At 43.7% G+C, this 19,703-nt stretch overlaps 1 protein-coding gene across 2 annotated transcripts in view; it reads left to right on the top strand.

The window, feature by feature from the left end:
• LOC145348860 (uncharacterized protein C3orf85-like) overlaps positions 1-17,333 on the top strand; it is a 52,667-nt gene extending 35,334 nt beyond the window's left edge. For both annotated transcript variants that reach the window (XM_080196872.1, XM_080196871.1), the window contains exons 4-5: positions 14,997-15,088; positions 17,037-17,333. In XM_080196872.1, coding sequence (XP_080052998.1) covers positions 14,997-15,088; positions 17,037-17,112 — 168 coding nt within the window. In that variant the 3' untranslated portion in view covers positions 17,113-17,333. The remainder of the gene's footprint in view (positions 1-14,996; positions 15,089-17,036) is intronic.
• The last annotated feature ends 2,370 nt before the right edge of the window (positions 17,334-19,703 follow it).

Below are 19,703 nucleotides of genomic sequence, written 5' to 3'. Positions count from 1 at the left end.
TTGAAGCAAATAGGGACCTCAGATTGTTGTAAATAGCAGTTGAAGATGTCTGTCGATGATATAAAGAACAAAATCAACCCGGGAAACAGGCCCTTCGGCCCAACGAGCCCGCGCCGCCATCTCAACACCACCAGTCCACCTCTCTACCCATGACCCCTATCTAATGTTTTATGGCCATCCAGATTGAGGGAAACTGATTTAGGGACAATTTATTCCTGCCAATCAGCCTAACAGCATATCTTTGGGGTGTGGGAGGAAACCGGAGCACCCGGAGAAAACCCACGCAAGCACGGGGAGAATGCGCAAATTCCCACAGACACCGGCCCAAATCCATGTGTCTGCACAGCAATCAGCGATAGTCACTGAGCTGTCGTCTTGCCCAGTATCTTGTCCAGTTTAGGCACACACTAACGACATGAAGCACTAGGCCAATCTCGAACAACCAAGAGCAGCCCTAGTACGACCCATCGCGTGTACGCCCCTCGTTGGACATGAGGTGGACCGACTTAAAACCTGTGAATGAAAAGAGAAAAAACATTATTATCATACTATATCCATTTACATTACCAGGGACGCCCCAATGCTAATGACCCTTATTTAAAAGTTTCTCCTATATCCACCCATCTCCAGGATCTGACTGCTCCTCTGAGTACCAGCCAGTTGCTTTCCATGGGTTGATTTTCAAGACAGCTGCTCTGACATCTGCAATGGTGGCCTCAGATGTAGGTTCATCCAAGGCTTCTAGGGTGGAAGGTATGCTCTCACTGGCCTCTTGTTCAAAATGGGCGTAGGATGCATTGAGCTCGTCAGTTAGGGTGCATTGGAGCCAATGATTTTGCATGCCTTCATCTTGTAGCTTGCCATAGTCAGCGGGGGCCTGTGTGACTAGCCTGGGACTGTAGCTTGTCTGGTACAGTCTTTTGGCATCTTTGATGGATCTCCTTAGATTGTTTCTGGCTTTCTTGTATAGACAGTAAGAAGTCTGACAACACCAGGTTTAAGTCCAATCTATTTATTTGATAGTAAACTCACAAGTTTTCGGGGTTTGCCCCTTTGTCAGGTGAATGGAGAGTTCTGGCCTCAGACAGAGCATATAACATCACAGACAATTTACAGATTACTGATTAGAATGCGAGTCTTTACACCTAACCTGATATTCAAGTCTTAAAGAGGCCGACAGTATGAGTGGAAAGAGCATTAAGCACAGATGTGTATTGTCTCCAGACAGTACAGTAAGTGAGGTTTTGCAAACCCAGGCAAGTCATGGGGATTACAGATAGTGCGACATGAACCCAAGATCCCTGTTGAGACCGTCCTCGTGTGTGCGGAACTTGGCTATCAGTCTCTGTTCAGCGACTCTGCGCTGTCGTGTGTCGTGAAGGCTGCCTTGGAGAATGCTTACCCGAAGATCAGAGGCCGAATGCCTGTGACCACTGAAGTGTTCGCCAACAGGAAGGGAACAGTCTTGCCTGGTGATTATCGGCCTCTTTAAGACTTGAATAGCAGGTTAGTTGTAAAGACTCGTATTCTAATCAGTAATCTGTAAACTGTCTGTGCTTTATATGCTCTGTCTGAGGCCAGAACTCTCCATTCACCTGACGAAGAGGTAAACCTCGAAAGCTTGTGAGTTTACTATCAAATAAATTGGTTGAATTTAAACCTGGTGTTGTCAGGCTTTTTACTATGTTTCCAACGCCAGCATCTCCACATCATTTCTTGTATAGGTCAGGCCATGAAGACCATAGAAGCTCCACTCCCACCCTGAGACCTGTCCTGCACTGGGCAATAACAGCCTTCTGGATTCTTGCTCTTGAAGGATATGGACCACATAAGGCCAGAGGCTTTTTTTTTGGTTAGGATATCATGATTGGCACAGACTTGGAGGGCTGAAGAGCCTGTTCCTGTGCTGTAATTTTCTTTGTTCTTTAACTTCAGAGAACTGTGTCTATCCTGTTGGCTATGCTGTCTGCTACCACCACTACATTCCTTTAATTCTTTCACCAACAAACCTCCCCTTCCCTGCCACTCCCCACTCCGCAATGAAGGGTTTCCTCCACAACAGCGTCATGGTCATTTGCTCACCTACCCTGCAGTCCCTGCTTTTGCCCAGACACACAACACAGATTAAAGTTCATCAGGTTTATTTGGCAGCACAAGCTTTCGGAGAGTGACACTACGACAGCTTGTGCTACCAAATAAACCTGTTGGTCTTTAACCTGGTGCTGTGAGACTTTGTACTGTGCTTACCACAGTCCAACATCAGCATCTCCACATTTTGTCCAGACAGGCAACAAGCACCTCAAACCTCAAACTGTAACTACTGAGGCCCTCCCACTTCCATCTTTTCAATCCCTATAACTGCCTCAGTCGCAGTCACATCCTCCTGTCCCTGACCACTGACCAAATTAGGAAACCCTAAGGGATGTGACTGCCTCCTGGTACAAAGTGTTCAGGTAACTCTCCCCCTCCCTGATGTATCGCAGTGAGTGCAGCTTGGCCTCCAGCTCAGTGTCTCTGAGCTGAAGCTCTTTGACCCGCAAACATTTACTGCGGATGTATTTGTCCTGCGCCACACTGCATCCAAGAGCTTCCACATTTTGCAGTCATAACATAGCACCTATCCTGCCACCTTTATAATAAGTTAACTAATTTATTAATGTACCCTACTACTTCCAATAAGATTTACTTCTGTTAGAGGTCTCTCCCCTTCTGGTCTCTCCCACTCTCCAGAGAGTCAAATCTCTCCCCCTCGCCAGGTCTCTCTCCCCTCACTTGGTCCCTCTCCCCTTGCTGGGCATAGTCAGCGGGGGCCTGTGTGACTAGCCTGGGACTCTAGCTTGCTCCTCCCCCTCACTGGGCCCCTCCCTCCCTTGCTGGGCCCCTTTCGCCCTTTCTTGGGGTCTCTCCCCTTGGCCTGGGGTCTCTCACCCTGACCTGGGGTCTCTCGCTCTCGCTGGGGTCTCTTCCCTTATCCCCCTCACTGGGCCCTTCTCCCCTCGCCGGGCCCCTCTCCCCCACTGGTCAGGGGTATAACCCCTTCACCAGGGCTAACCCCACGTCTCTGGGGTCCTTATTCTGCTTGCTTGGTTCCCCTCCCCCCACTGCTGTGTGTCTCTCTTCTCTATATAATGGGTCTCCCTCTGCTGTTCCCCTCTTGCCACAGAATTGAGTCTACCTCCCTCCAGCTGGGTCTCTCTTCCTGCATCAGTATTTTCCTCCTTGTTGAGTTTCCTCCCCTTGATGTTATCAGAGTAATCCATTTCCCCCAGCTGTTTGTTCTTTACCCATACATTTTCTGTATGCTTCCGTACCAACCATTCTGCTGCCACTGAAAACAATGTCCTTTCATTTACTGGTTCAAAACGATTCATCATTTTGAATGCCTCTATCATATCTTGGGATTTGTAACAGAATCGATAAAAGGAAAAGTATTTCACTTGACAGATGTAAAGGATATACATTTTTTTCTATGGTTGCTGCTCTGTTAAGAGTTTTATTTCAGTTGGCTTTGATTGGTATTTATTTTTTCCCCAAAAGAGTTTTTGGCTGAGCACAGCATGGAGCCCTTGGCATTATTTGAGATTTGGTTTTGTTTAAGGCAGTACCCCTTTAAGGGCTGTCCCTTTTACTTTGTCCCTCAGCTTATCTGATTTAGTTTATATGGTTTTTGTTTTTAAACAAAATAATTGGAGCGCTTGGCGTTGAAATGACCTTGAAGACAACGCAATACAAATGATAGCTAATCGGCTGTGTTATTTGATAATGTCAATGAAAAAGCAAGTTTGGTGGGATGTAAGATGGTCTGCTGATTCTCCATCACCATTCTGTGTTACTGTGCAACACAGTTCACTGAACACTTGAACACTGTTCAAGAGCTTTAAGAATCTGTCCCTGGCGGGAGTCCTCGGCTAGAATTTACTGAGTTTCTGCAGCAACAGAACCCTACATGAAACAGGTGGCTACCACTGGTCTAAGTTGGCACTATAATTAGCTGTATGAATATTTGATATGAATCAAGTGAACAATGTTGAAAATGGAAAATTAATTTGTGGAAAGATCTTTATTATTCATGAGTGACTGTGAAAGACAAGCTGTAGTTCACACTGTTGACGTGTTATTGGTAGCTGAAAATGGCTGCTTACCTTTTTAATTGGGGTCACTGTAATTAAGTAGATACTATTAATGTTTTGTTTGTCACTTCAGCAATCCTTGTGTAATAGTTCATGCGTCACTACTTTTTACAAACTCCAGCTCCTTCCTAATTCCTACTTCTAATGCTCTTAACTACTAATTAAACAACTATGTTGGAACATCTATTGTCAAAGCTATTTGAAATTAACAGATGGCAGGAAGCATACCTTCACAAATAGCTAGTAGGTCAGCTGGGCATCTTTGCAATGAGCTGACAAACAGTGTGTGACTTTCCCTTGTACGGATATTCCTCAATGTGCTATGGTAGAGACGTGGCATGGTAGGATGTGACAAATTAGTCCAAATTGGCTCAATGCCATAAAATCACAAGAAGCATTATTTCACAAACAGATGGTCTCAGAATAAAATGTCTAGTTTGTCTGACACAGACTTTTTGTTGCAACTTGACTTGTTACTTCAAGAAATACCTCTCAGCAACATGACATCATAGAAAGTGCAAAAAGCTGATGCATCCTCTAGATTTTACAACAACGGCCTTAACTCCAGTTTTCTGCCAAACCTCCTCTGAACTTTCTCTGAACTGCTTCCAATGGAAGTGCATCCCTTCTTAAGTAAAGAGGTCAATCTGCACACTCACCAATGTTCTGTGTAGTTGTAGCAAGACTTACCCATTTTTATATTCTAAATTTCAATAAAGACCTACATTCAATTTGCTATCCTAAACGCTCGTAACTGCATGTTGGTTCGTGTACATGAACACCCTGATCCCTTTGTATTGCAGCTGTCTGCAAATTCTCTTCTTTAAATTGACCCATTTACCCCTAGTCCCTATTTCTAGCCAATCTTCAGTAATGTATTACTCCAACACCATGGGTTCTTTTCCTGTATGGTAACCTTTTCTGTCATAGCTTATCAAATGCCTTCTGGAAATCCAAATACACTACATCTAACCATTCCCCTTATTCACCCTGCAAATTAAGTCATCAAAGATTTCTTAACCATAATTGCCCTTTCACAAAATAGCATTGAGTCTGCCTGATTGTATAATCATTTTCTAATACTTAATACTGAATTCTAGCAATTTTCCAGTGGTCAACATTAGACTAACTGGTTTATAATTTCCTTCTTTCTATCTCCTTCCTTTGTCAAACAGGGTTGTTAGATTTGCAATTTCCCAATCTGCAAATCTTGGGAATTTTGGAAGATTTCAAATAATGCATCCACTTTCTCTACATTCACTTCCATTCAGACCTTAGGATGCATACAACCTAGTCCAGGAGACTTCTCAGCATCTCAACCCTTTAAATGATCATTTTAAGATCCTCTCTTCCTTTTGCTCCTGCTTTTCTACTATACGTGGGATACTTTTTGTGTCTTCTACTGTGAATACAAATACAAAATACTTGTTCCAACTCTCTGCCATTTCCTTGTTTCCCATTATTAATTCCCCAATTTCACCCTTCAAGGGACAAAGACTCAGTGTTGCTACTCTTTTCCTTTTTAAATACTTATAGAAGGTTTTATTATCTTATTTTTATATATCATAGGATCATCATAGAATCCCTACAGTGCAGAAAGAGGCTATTCGACCCATCAAGTTTACACCAACCACAATCCCACCCAGGTGCTATCCCCTTAATCCCACATATTTATCCTACTATTCCCCTGACACAATGGAACAATTTATCATGGCTAGTCAACCTAACCCACACATCTTTGGACTGTGTTAGTTTGGACTCTGTTAATTTTTTTCTCGTACTGCAATTTCTCTCTACTTTTTAATCATCCTTCACTGGTTTGTAAAGCTTTCCAAATCTCCTGGCCTAATACAAAACGTCACAACATTGTACATCTTTTCTTTCAATTTAGAGTAATTTCATTTGTTAACCATGAATGGTGCGTCCTTGTAAGATTAGTTCTTTCTCGATGCAATATATCTTTATTGATACATGAATATATATTATGAATTATCTCTTTAAATGCCTGTCACTGCTTCTCTACTGTCTGACCTTTTAACTTATTTTCCCATTCAACTTTAGTCAACTTTATCTTTGTATCTGTGTAATTATCTCTACTTAAGTTTTAAGACACTAGTTTTGGACCCAAATATCCTTTACTATGAGGTCCTTAATTTGTTTTGTCTAATTACCTGTTCTAAATTAGGCTGTTCCCTGTTTGGTTCCAGAATATATTATTCTAAAACAAATCCCAAATACTCTCAATCAACCCATCCTCAAGGCTATTTTGGCAATTTGATTGGTCTAGTCTATACGAAGATTTAAACCTCTCAATTGGTCATGTACCAACCAACTCAAGAACAGCTTCTTCCCTGCTGGTGTCAGACTTTTGAATGGACTTACCTTGCATTAGTTCATCTTTCTCGACACCCTAGCTATGACTGTAACTCTACATTCTGCACTCTCTCGTTTCCTTCTCTATGAACGGTATGTTTAGTCTGTAAAGCGTGCAAGAAGTAATATTTTTCACTGTATGTTAATACATGTGACAATAATAAATCAAATCAAATCAAATCAAAACATGGTTCTGTGAAAGGGAAATCATATTTGACTAATTTATTAGAGTTCTGTGAGGAATTAACAAGTAACACAGATAAAGGGGAACCTGTGATTGGGCTGCAATTAAGTTTACAGAAGGCATTTGACAAGGTATCACATTGGAGGTTACTATGCAAAATTGGAAGCAAATGGTTTAGTTGGTAACATATTGGCACAGATAGGGAATCGGTTGGCTAACAGGAAGCAGAGAAGGGATAAATCGATCATTTTAAAGTTGACAAGGTACAGTGACTGGAATCCCACAGGGATCTATGCTGGGGCCTCAACTATTTACAATTTCTATCAATGATTTAGATGAAGGGACTGAATGTATGTTTGCTAAATTTGTTGGTGACACAGATAGGAAAGCAAGTAATGAAGAGGACATAGGGAAACTGGGATATATACTATATATATATAGTTTGAGTGGTTAAATAATTGGCCAATGGAATATAATGTGGGACTTGTCCACTTGAGCAGGAAGAATAGAAAAGCAGCATATTATTTAAATGGAGAGAGATTGTAGACTCCAAGGTACAGCAGGATCTGATACATGAATCAGGAAAAATCTTTCATCTTTAAAGGATGTAAAGGAGGTATTGATCAGATGGACTCTCAGAGACTTTTCCCAGGGCTGAAATGGCTGCCACAAGAATTCATACGTTTAAGGTGCTGGGGAGTAGGTACAGAGGAGATGTCAGGGGTAAGTTTTTCACTCAGAGGGTGGTGGGTGAGTGGAATCAGCTGCCGTCGGTGATGGTGGAGGCAAATTTGTTAGGGTCTTTTAAGAGAATTCTGGATGAGTACATAGGACTTAATAGGCTTGAGGGTCATAGGTAAGCCTAGTAGGTAGAGATAAGATTGGCGCAACTTGAGGGCCGGAGGGCCTGTTTGTGCTGTAGTTTTTCTATGATTCTATGATTAAAAACAGTTCAGAGAAGATTCAATAGATTGATTCCTGGACTGAAGTGCTTACATAGAATCATAGAATCTACAGTGCAGAAGGAGGCCATTCGGCCCATTGAATCTGCACTGATCACAATCCCACCCAGGCCCATTCCCATAATCCCTCAGATTTACCCCTGACATTTTAGCATGGCCAATCCATCAAACCTGCATATTTCTGGACTGTGGGCAGAAACAGGAGCACCCAGAGGAAACGGGGAGAACGTGCAAACTCCACGCAGACAATGATCCAAGGCTGGAATTGAACCCAGGTCCCTGGCACTGTAAGGCACCAGTGTTAACCACTATGCCACCATGCTGCCCTTATGAGGAAAGTTTGGATGGGCTCCGTTTATATCCATTGAAGTTTAGAGGAATGAGAAATGTTATTACTGAAGCATACAAGATCCTGAGGGGGCATAACAGGGTGAATCATAGAATCCCTATAGTGCATAAGGAGGCCATTTTGCCCATCAAGTCTACACCAACAACAATCCCACCCGGGCTGACTGCTGAAAGGATGTTTCCCTTTGAACTCTAGGGGGTAGAGCTTAAAAATAAGGAAGGGCGATTCTCCCATCCCACTGTGCTAAAAATCAGAGCGGCCCAGAGCGAATCTCCCAGCACCGTCAGTTCTATGCTGGAAATGGGTGCAAAGATGCATTATACATGCAGGTGGCAATTTAAATATATTTTGAATGGTATTACCGAGCCTGGGACTGAAGTTTCTGAGCCTGCCCACCTCTCCTCTGCTCCCCACCACCACCACCCCCCCACCCGCCCCTCGCGAGGAGTATTTCACTCCAATGAGTTTTAGTATAACTCCCCACTTGCAGGGAGCTGGTGCCCTGACTCTGCTGGAGTGAAGGGAGGGAGCAGTCAGAGCCACCTAGAGGGTCGGGTGCTGGCATCTCAGCAGTGCCAGGATGGGCCCCCTTGCACTGCCCAAGGGGCAAAGTGCGAATGCCTAGGGGGCATCTTGGCAATGCCCACTGAGCATGGGGCAGTGCCAAGGGTTGGGGTCTGGTGGACCAAGGCTAAATGGGGGCCTTTTGGGGCGATTGGTGGGAGTCCGGCTGTCACTCTGCAATCAGGATTGGGGGGGGAGGGAGGAAGGCCAGCGACCAGCATGGGAATTGACACTGAGAGTGAGGGAGAATGGAACTGGGAGGATGCTAAAGATCAGGGCTAAGCCCAGACATGTTTGGGTGGCAGCGATCAGGCTGTGGATGTTAGGATTAGGGCTGGTGTTGCATGGATCGCAGGGTTGGCTAGTGATCGAGTTGGCCAGCAACTGGAAGCTGGCAGACAAGGCCAATCTCAGCACTGACACATCAGCACATGCGCAGTGGCCTGCTCAGTGCTTTACTGCTAGTCTCTCCATTGGAAATAGACTCTGCCCTCTGACGTTTTATGTGATTCATGTTGCAGCAGTACAGAGTGAGGGAGATTCTTCTCTCAACTCCCATTGAAAACAAAAGTGTTTTCATACTCACGTTTTCATGCAAATTCAACATTTAGAATTTTTTTGGGAGAATCCTAGCCAAGGCGTTCCTAGGCCAAGAGACTTCTACAGAGATGTCCTGGAGCTGAGATGACTGACCCCTCACAACTACAACCATCTTCCTATGTACCAGGTATGACTCCAACCAGCGGAGAGTTTGCCTCCTAATACCCATTGATGCCAGTTTTGCGAGGGCTCCTTGATGTCAGACCCGGTCAAATGCAGCCTTGATTTCAAGAACTGTCACTCTCATCTCACCTCTGGAATTCAGCTATGTTTGAACCATGGCTTTAATGAGGCCAGAAGTGAATGATCATGGTGAAACCCAAACTGGGCATCATTAAGCAGGTCATTGTTGAGCAGATGGTGCTTGATAGCATTGTTGATGACCCCTTCCATCACTTTACTGATGATCAACGATAGACTGATTGGGCAGTAGTTGGCTGGGTTGGATTTGGCCTGCATTTTATGTACAGGACATACCTGGGCAATTTTCCACATTGTTGGGTCGTTGCCAGTGTTGTAACTGTACTGGAAGAGCTTGGCAGCAACGAGTTCTGGAACACAAATTTTCAGTACTATTGCTGGAATGTTATCAGGGCCCATTGCCTTTGCAATATCCAGTGCCTTCAAACCCAGCTTGCAGGTGCAGCAGGTGGTCAGGAAGGCGAATGGGATGCTGGCCTTCATAGCGAGGGGGATTGAATATAAAAGTAGGGAGGTCTTGCTGCAGCTGTATAGGGCATTGGTGAGGCCGCAGCTGGAGTACTGTGTGCAGTTTTGGGCGCCGCACCTGCGCAAAGATATTTTGGCCTTGGAGGGAGTGCAGAGGAGGTTTACTAGGCTGATACCGGAGTTGAGGGGGTTGAACTATGAGGAGAGGCTGAATAAACTAGGCTTGTACTCGTTGGAGTTTAGAAGAATGAGGGGAGATCTCATTGAGACGTATAAGATGATGAATGGGATGGATAGGATAGAGGTGGAGAGACTCTTCCCGCTCAAAAAAGACAGTAGGACTAGGGGGCACAGCCTCAAGATAAAGGGGGGGCGGTTTAGAACGGAGTTGAGGAGGAACTTCTTCACTCAAAGGGTGGTGAATCTCTGGAATTCTCTGCCCGTTGAAGTGGTGGAGGCTGCCTCGCTAAATATTTTTAAGACGCGGGTTGATGGGTTTTTGATAAGAGAGGGGATTAAGGGTTATGGGGAGAGGGCGGGAAGGTGGAACTGAGCCACGACAGATCAGCCATGATCTTATTGAATGGCGGGGCAGGCTCGAAGGGCTAGATGGCCTACTCCTGCTCCTATTTCTTATGTTCTTATGATGTGGTGAATTCTGTTTTAGTGACCAGATTACTTTAGAAAGTTCTGAAAAGGCAACTTCAATAAGTAAACTCTTGCAAAGGCAAATGAAACTCCATTTTTAAAGAAAAATAAAATTTTATTTTTAAAACTAGTTTTATTAAAACAGAAAATTCAAAATGAAAACATGCAATAGACAGACAAACAAAGACTTCGGCCAAAGGAGAATCCAAGATAGGCTCAATGACACAACCATATCACTGACCTTTCTCCGCAGATCTCCACTTTCTTGCCAGAAACTTGAGCAATTATATAATTTAGTTATCTTAGATACAACCCAGCAATTAACTTAATATGACTTCATTTAATATTCAACATATCAATCATATCAATGACAGCATTAAATTACAATCTGACATCTTAAATACTAGTTTGCCATTTGTTCATTCAACTGTTGGAAGCTGTGATGACTTCAGCCAGGCTAATGAGGTTGGCGTGCTAGAGTATGAACTACTCAATGAGTCTTTGCTAAGTTAGTTTGAGTTAGTTTATTTGTTTGGTATTCGAAAGAGATATCTGATGAGTCTTATTCAAAAAAAAGATACCCGATGAGTCTTAATTGATGGTTAAATCAGGAGTCTCATGCTCCCTATTTAAAGCAGGTGTGTCAGCCTCCCGGCCTGCATTCATAGAACATAGAACATAGAACATTACAGCGCAGAACAGGCCCTTCGGCCCACGATGTTGCGCCGACCAGTTACAAAAACAATGACCCACTAGCCTATACCAATCCCTTTTCGTTCATAAACCTATCCACAGATCTCTTAAACGCCCCCAAACTAGGCGCATTTACAACTGCAGCAGGCAGGGCATTCCAATCCCTCACCACCCGCTGGGTAAAGAACCTACCCCTGACATCCGTCCTGTAGCTACCCCCCCTTAATTTAAAGCCATGCCCCCTCGTGCTAGCTTTCTCCATCCGAGGAAAAAGGCTATCACTATCCACCCTATCTAAACCTCTAATCATCTTATATGTTTCAATAAGATCCCCTCTTAGCCGCCTTCTTTCCAACGAAAACAACCCTAAATCCCTCAGTGTCTCCTCATAGGACCTCCCCACCATACCAGGCAACATCCTAGTAAACCTCCTCTGCACCCTCTCCAAAGTCTCCACATCCTTCTTGTAATATGGGGACCAGAACTGCACACAGTACTCCAAGTGCGGCCGCACCAGAGTAGTGTACAGTTGCAACATGACGCTGCGACTCCTAAATTCAATCCCCCTACCAATAAACGTCAAGACACCGTACGCCTTCTTGATAACCTTATCTACTTGATTCCCAACTTTCAGGGATCTATGTACACATACACCTAGATCCCTCTGTTCATCCACACTATTCAAAGTCCTCCCGTTAGCCCTATACTCGACACATCTGTTGCTCCAACCAAAGTGAATTTCCTCACACTTCTCCGCATTAAATTCCATCCGCCACCTCTCGGCCCAGCTCTGCAACCTATCTAAGTCTCCCTGCAGACTATGACACCCTTCCTCACAATCTACCACACCTCCGACTTTGGTGTCATCAGCAAATTTACTAATCCACCCAACTATACCCTCATCCAGATCATTAATAAAGATTACAAACAACAGTGGCCCCAAAACAGATCCCTGAGGCACACCACTCGTAACCAAACTCCATGATGAATATTTACCATCAACCACCACCCTCTGTCTCCTATCTGATAGCCAGGGAGCAACTAGAGAACTGGCTGTGTACAGATGTATGGTGTAAATAAAGTAACTTGGTGACAGGACTTTCACCTCCATGGAGTTATTACAGAGGCATACTCCTTAAACAACATGGCTTTCTGGTTGCTTAGCAATCCAAATCTATAATTTTAACTTGTTCAGTGTTTTGTGGGGCAGTCAAAACTGGTTCATCTGCCTGATAAGGACCCAGTCATCTGGCAGAATTCCCAGATTGGACTCCCTGTTCTCAAGCACAAAATTATATTATTTGTTCCTTTAAACAATGCATGATTTCATAACTAAACCAAATTTAAGTTACATTGTGGCAGAGTTTCATGTTTAGCTAATTTACTGACACAATCAGTCCTTGAGTTTTACAATTTAATATTGGCAGGCTTATTAGCTTAACCTTTATTTCAAAAATATCATATATTAAATGCCCATTTCATTCTTAAACCTTATATTAAAATATTAGCAGCTAGATATCCTTATGTTGAGTATTATATGATTAAATATTCCCTTCATCAAACCATTTCTTGATAAATGTGGAGTGGATCGAATTGGCTGGAGACTGGAATCTGAAGTGTTGGGTATCACTGGAGGAAGCTGAGACGGATCATCCATTTGGCGCTTCTGGCTGAAGACTGCTGCAAATACTTCAGCCTTATCTTTTGAGAATGGGGATGTTTGTGGAGCCTCCTCCTCCAGTGAGTTGTTTAATTGTCTACCACCATTTATGACTGGATGTGGCAGGACTGCAGAGCTTAGATCTGATCCATTGGCTGTGGGATCGCTTAGCTCTGTCTGTGACTTGCTGTTTATGCTGTTTGGCATGCAAGTAGCCCTGTTTGGTACCTTCACCAAGTTGATGCCTCATCTTTAAGTATGCCTGGTGCTGCTCCTGTCATGGCCTCCTGCACTCTCCATTGAATCAGGGTTGATCCCCTGGCTTGATGGTAATGGTTGAGTGGGGACTATGAGGTTGCAAATTGTGTTGGAGTACAGTTCCGCTGCTTTTGATAGCTCGCATCACCTCATGGATGCACCAGTCTTGAGTTGCTAGATCTGTTTGTAGTCTGTTCCATTTAGCATGATGACAGTGTCACACAACACAATGGAGATTATTCTTAATTTGAAGGTGGGACTTTGTCTCCACAAGGTTTGGAGGTGGTCACTCTTACAGATACTGTCATGGACAGATGCATCTGCAGTCAGCAGATTGGTAAGGATGAGGTCAAATATGGTTTACCAGGTGATCTGTCCAGTTTCATGCCTTTTTATTGTCTTTATAGCAATTGAAACAACTGAGTGATTTGCTAGGCCATTTCAGATGGTAGTTGAGAGAAAACCACTTCGCTGTGGTTCTTGAGACACAAGTAGGCCAGATCAGATAAGGACGGCAGATTTCCTTCACTAAAGGACATTAGTGAACCAGATGGGTATTTGCAACAATCGGCAATGGCTTCATGGTCATCAGTAAATTCTTAATTCCATATATTTTTTATTGAATTCAAATTCCACCAGCTGCTGTAGCGCAATTTGAATCCAGGTCCCTTTAGCTGAATTTCTGGACGTATATTCTAGTGATAATACTACTAGGCCATCAACTCCTCCTCTCACTAATTCCTCAAAAAGCTGATGTATGCTCCTTTAAATGTGAAAAAATGTAAAATAATTGTTTACAAATCATACACCATATGCAATTTTCCCCTTAAAATCAGAAAGCATTATAGGGGCGATTCTCCCAGCTCGTTGCACTGCTTTTATAGGATTTCCGGTGTTGTCAACTCCACACCAGAAATAAGCACAAAGCTGCATAATTTATTTAAATTAGCATTTTAACATATTTTAAATCTCATTAGTGGGCCTGGGACTGAAATCTCTGGGTCCGCTAGCATCTTCCCCCCTCGCCTGGAGTGGTGCACTCCAGCAGAATTTACTATCACACCCCACTTGTGGGGAGCCAGTGGCTCGGCTCAACTAGAGAGAATGTGTCCCCCAGAGGGTCAGGAGCCGGGGGTAGTGCCTTCTGACCACTGCCATCTTGGCAGTGCCAGCCTGGACTCCTTGGCATTTCCCAACAAAGTGGCAATGCCCACCAGGCATTGAGGAGATGGTATGGGGGTGGGGCCTAACGGGGCGGGGCCTGATGGGGGTCAGGACCTTGGGATAGATCTGTGGGAGTAGTGGGGTCCCTCTGCACTCGGGCTGAGTGACAGAGGGAGGGAGGCTAGCGATTGGGGCTGGCCATCGGACTGTGGTGAGAGGTCGGCCTGCTGGGGTTGTTGGGGCTGCAGTGGGGGGATGGGGGAGGGAGTCGGGACAGTGGGGGTGGGGGTCGAGACGGCCTGGGATGTGGGAGAGGCTGAGGTTGGCCCGGATATGTTTGGGGTCCAGCGACTGGGCCTTGGTGGTGGGAGGGACAACATTGCGAGGTTACAAGGTTAGCCAACAATTGAGCTGGCCAGCAATTGGGGGGGTGGCAATGCAGGGCCACTGCACATGCACCAGTCATGGTACTAACGGTTGGGATATGCACAGTGGCCCGCTCAGCACTATGCTGCCAGCTTCTTCATAGGGAATAGGCCTGCCCACTGAATTTTAGCATGATTAACGATAAGGCACTCTGCAGTGAACAGGATATGGGTGATACATTTTGAAACTCCCGTTGAAAAAAAGCAGGGGGATTTACGCTAGTTTTTACAAGAATTTTTTTTGTAGAATATCATTCACTTTGTGCATTTTTTCTTTGTTATCCATTTTTTGACTGCATGTATTTAATACAATTTAGGCAAGTGAATATTGGACCTCTTTGAGAGACACAGCACAATACTATATAGGTTTGAGTTCAATCGGCTTTGCATCAGATCCATCTGTTACACAGTGAGTACTGAATTAGTTATTTTATGTAAGTATTGTGTTTCACAATAAACAAATAGCCTGGATGTGCAGTCAATGGAAATGCAGAACTAACATAGGAAAATGTTTGGTGCTAGTTATAATTTGCATCCAGAAAGGTAGATACCCCAATGTTGTGCTTGGAGCCTCATGCCAGCAGCACACCTGCTCTATGGAATGGGGCAGGTGGACCTGAGCAAACTTGACGTTTCAATTTACAATTCCAAAGGAGAGAAAGTTCAGAGCCCTTCTGCAAAGTCTAAACTCATAAACCCCAGAATGATTTGTGTGAAGAACAGCTCCTTACTCACTCAGTGTGAAATGGGGAATTATCCCTCACATCTTCCAAGCATTGGCAGCCTGCCCCAGATACAAAATATTAAATAGGTAGTTGAAATCTCCTGTTCCTAGTGGCACATGACACAGCTAACATACCCTTAAATTATTTTTGCAATGCACAATTGTTAAATGTTCCTGTGCAGTCATGCTCACTGTAATTTAAAGGTAGCAACTTGTACAGCCTGTGTGGGAACTTGCAGGTTAAGAGATAATTGAGTTTGGTGAGGGGCCCAGATAGAATGAACAAGAGAGATATGTTTTCCTTAACAAAGAGGTCAGTACCTGGGTTGAGGGTGGGATGAAGGGTAGTGGCATAGGTTTAAAGTAATTCACTGAAGAATTAGAAGGGAGTTGAGGAAATGTTTTATCACCCAGAAAGTTATTGGGTGACTAATTGAGTGTGACTGAAAGACTAATTGAGGAAGAAACCCTCATCCCATATTTTACACAGCTGAAATTCCCTAACCTGCCTGGTTAAAGAGGTTGAAGGAGCAGCACTCCAAAAGCTTGTGATGCCAAATAAACCTGTTGTTTTAACCTGGTGTTGTGAGACTTCTTTCTGGTTACAGAATAAAAGCTGAAAGTCAGATTAGGCTGGATAACCCTTTGAGCTAGCAGAGATATGATGGGCCAAATGGCTGCATCCTCTTGCCACAATCCAATGGACTGTTCTTCCCCACAAATGATGTTCTATTTGCATGTTATTTCAGACTCACCTTACCTCTGGGTAGTTTTGTAACAAAGGACACCTTAACATGGAGAAAGCTTGACACAACCCCTGTCAGTTGAATTAGTGGGCTTTCTATAGTCTGACTACTTAATTTCAATTTGTCTGATTTCAGTGGCCCTAATGGAAGTTGTAGTCTTGGCAGCATAGCTCACAGGCTCATAAGGGCTTGCAAATTTTTCTGGAATGTCAAGGTCTATAGGCGGCGATATAGAATGTTGACAGTGTGGTACTTCCTCTGGAGAATTTAATCTTGGGTTCCTGAATTGTTACAATTAGCATTTTCTCCAAAGTTTCTCCAAGGCTTTCCAAAATGTCCCTAGTGCATTATTTCTGAATCTGGATGACAAATATTAAATACTCTAACTCCTCCCGCCACATTGAATTACATTCAAGGTGTCAGTCTGAAAGTTCTGTTTCTCCAAAGGAAACAAGTCTTTGTCCGGATACCATTAAGCATAATTATTTGAATTGCAGGCTCCCAGCAGAAGTCTTACCCATTGGAATATTAGGCTAATACTGCATAGTCAGGAAATCCTCCCCTTGGCTTTCTGAAATACATTCCAATGGTGTAAAACATTCCTCTATTAGTAACATGTTTGATTTGGAAAGATTAAAGCCTATTTAAGAGATTTGTTTCACTGTAATGTATTTCAGGTTTGTTTGTACATGAGGTGCTTATTGGTTTCTTAGACCCCAAGAAAGTGCGCCCCAAGGAAAACAGATGTTATGTAGATAGTTATCTGGAAATCACTATTGCAATGTTGCAGCTCTTTTGAAAAAGGCTTTTAACCTTCAGAAGGGCGATGCTAATATAACTCTGATTGTTGTCTGCCTAAACCTGAATTTCTAATGTCTCCTTTGTAGGGAGCATATCAGGAGCTACATGGATTACCTGCGACAGACAAGCATTTACCTTCAACAGCAACCCACATACAAATGATTCCAAAGTATTGATGGATAAAAAGGACATCAAATAGTTCTAATCTTGTGATTAATTCAGAGCAGATAGTGAAGGCCTAGAAGTCATGTCATTGCCAATCAATCTGCTGTGACAGCATGGGAATACCTCTCTGCTTGTATCAAAGCACATTGTAACCACAGCTCAATGAGCTCTAACTGTGCCAAGATTTATCCAAGTAGGGGCTATGCATTAAGCAATGCCTGAAAAATGTTAATCAATAAATGCTGATGGTAAACATTTTCATCGTGTCTTGTGATATTTATCTGCATATTCCTGATTTTTATTCAGAATGATTTTTAATGTCTGACAGTTTAGCGCTAAACTAACTGCTGTTTTCCACAGTGAGGAAAGGTCAGCCGTACTCCAGCATCCATGTCAGGTGCCAGTGCAAGTGTGTGTTCATAAACCGGAAACATTGCCCTAAGATTATGGGCACACAGCCTATGATAATCTACATAAAGATTACACTTCCCCACTGCAGTCAATCTCGAAAAATCAGCCTTACATTCTGGCAGGATCTTTGTACACCAAGCACTAGCTTTTAAAGATATTCAGGTTGAAGATTAAATGTGTATGTTCTTTGTGATGAGTGATGCCAGTTTTGAGGAATGGACTACTTTGCCATTTTCATATTCAGTTTTGGTTTGCACACTTTACCCAGAATCACAGAATTGGTATGCAGAAGGAGGGCATTTGGCCCATTATATTTGCACCCACTCTCCAAACCTTATCATAACTTAGAACTACCTCCTACCTTTTGCCCATTTCTCTGCACATTGTTTCTGTTCATGTCCTCTAATGCCCACTTGAATTCTTTGAATGAACCTGCCTCCACCACACTTCCAGGCAGAGCATTCCAGATCCAAACCACTTACTGTGTGAAAAAGTTTTTTCCTTACATCACAATTTTTCTTCTGTAAATCACTTTGATCCCTTGTCCTCTCATTCTTGATCCTTTTACAAGCAAGAACAGTTTCTCTTTATCTACTCTGTCCAGCCCCATCATGATTTTGAACATCTCCCTCCAAGGAGAACAGTCTCACCCTCTTCAATCTATCTCATAACTGAAGCTTCTCATCCCTGGAACTATTCTTGTGAACCTCTTCAGCATTCATCAATGCATTCACGTCCAACAAAGAACAAAGAACAAAATCAGCCTGGGAAACAGGCCCTTCGGCCCAACGAGCCCACGCCGCCATCTCAACACCACCTCTCTACCCATGACCCCTATCTAATGTTTTATGGCCATCCAGATTGAGGGAAAACTGATTTAGGGACAATTTATTCCTGCCAATCAGCCTAACAGCATATCTTTGGGGTGTGGGAGGAAACCGGAGCACCCAGAGAAAACCCACGCAAGCACGGGGAGAATGCGCAAACTCCCACAGACACCGGCCCAAATCCATGTGTCTGCACAGCAATCAGCGATAGTCACTGAACTGTCGTCTTGCCCAGTATCTTGTCCAGTTTAGGCACACACTAACGACATGAAGCACTAGGCCAATCTCGAACAACCAAGAGCAGCCCCAGTACGACCCATCGCGTGTATGCCCCTGATTGGACACGAGGTGGACCGACTTAAAACCTGTGAATGAAAAGAGAAAAACATTATTATCATACTACACCCATTTACATTTCTAGGGACACCCCAATGCTAATGACCCTTATTTAAAAGGTTCTCCTATATCCACCCATCTCCAACTCAGTCATGTGCCTGTCTAAGTTACTCTTAAAGGACTCTAGCGTGTTTGCCTCCACCACCTTACTTGGCAGAGCATTCCATACCCCCACTACCCTCTGTGTGAAAAACCTCCCTCTAATATCTGTGTTGTACCGTTCCCCCCTCACCTTAAGGTCCTTCCTATAGTGTGACCTACAGAATTGTACACAGTGTTCCAGCTGAGGCCTAACTACTGTTTTGTACAAGTACAATGTAATGTCTTTGCTCATGTACTTAATGCCTCTTTTAATGAAGCTCAGAACACTATGTGCTTTATAGCTGCTCTCACCAGCTATCCTGCCACTTTCGGTGATCTATGCACATAAATACTTAGGTCCCTGTGCTCCTGAATCCCCTTAAGAATTTTATATTGTCTATGTTCTTCATCTCACAATATGTTACCTCACACTTCTCCACATTGAATTTCATCTGCCACCTACCTGCCCATGCCACAAACTTGTCTATGCCCTTTAGCAGTTCTACTAGGTAATGATTGAGCTGTATAAAATATTCGTTAAGCCACAGCTAGAGAACTATGTGCAATGTGGTCACCACACCATAGGAAGGATGTGATTGTACTAGAAAAGGTTCAGGGGAGATTCACCAGGGTGTTGCCTGAACATAGAACATTACAGCGCAGTACAGTCCCTTCGGCCCTCGATGTTGCGCCGGCCAGTGGAACCAATCTAATGACCCTCTAACCTAAACTATTCCAATGTTATCCATATGCCTATCCACTGAATGTGCCTGGGATGGGACACTTCAGCTATGGAGGGAGGGTGAATAGGCTGGGGTTGCTTTTCTTAGAGCGGAGAAGGCTGATGGGGCATCTCATCAAAGTGCACAAAAT

Source organism: Carcharhinus amblyrhynchos, chromosome 10 (assembly GCF_965287045.1).
Source record: "Carcharhinus amblyrhynchos chromosome 10, sCarAmb.v2.hapA, whole genome shotgun sequence".
Taxonomy (NCBI): domain Eukaryota; kingdom Metazoa; phylum Chordata; class Chondrichthyes; order Carcharhiniformes; family Carcharhinidae; genus Carcharhinus; species Carcharhinus amblyrhynchos.
Note: the sequence above shows the minus strand (reverse complement) of the source record. Positions and strands in the feature narration are given on the sequence as shown.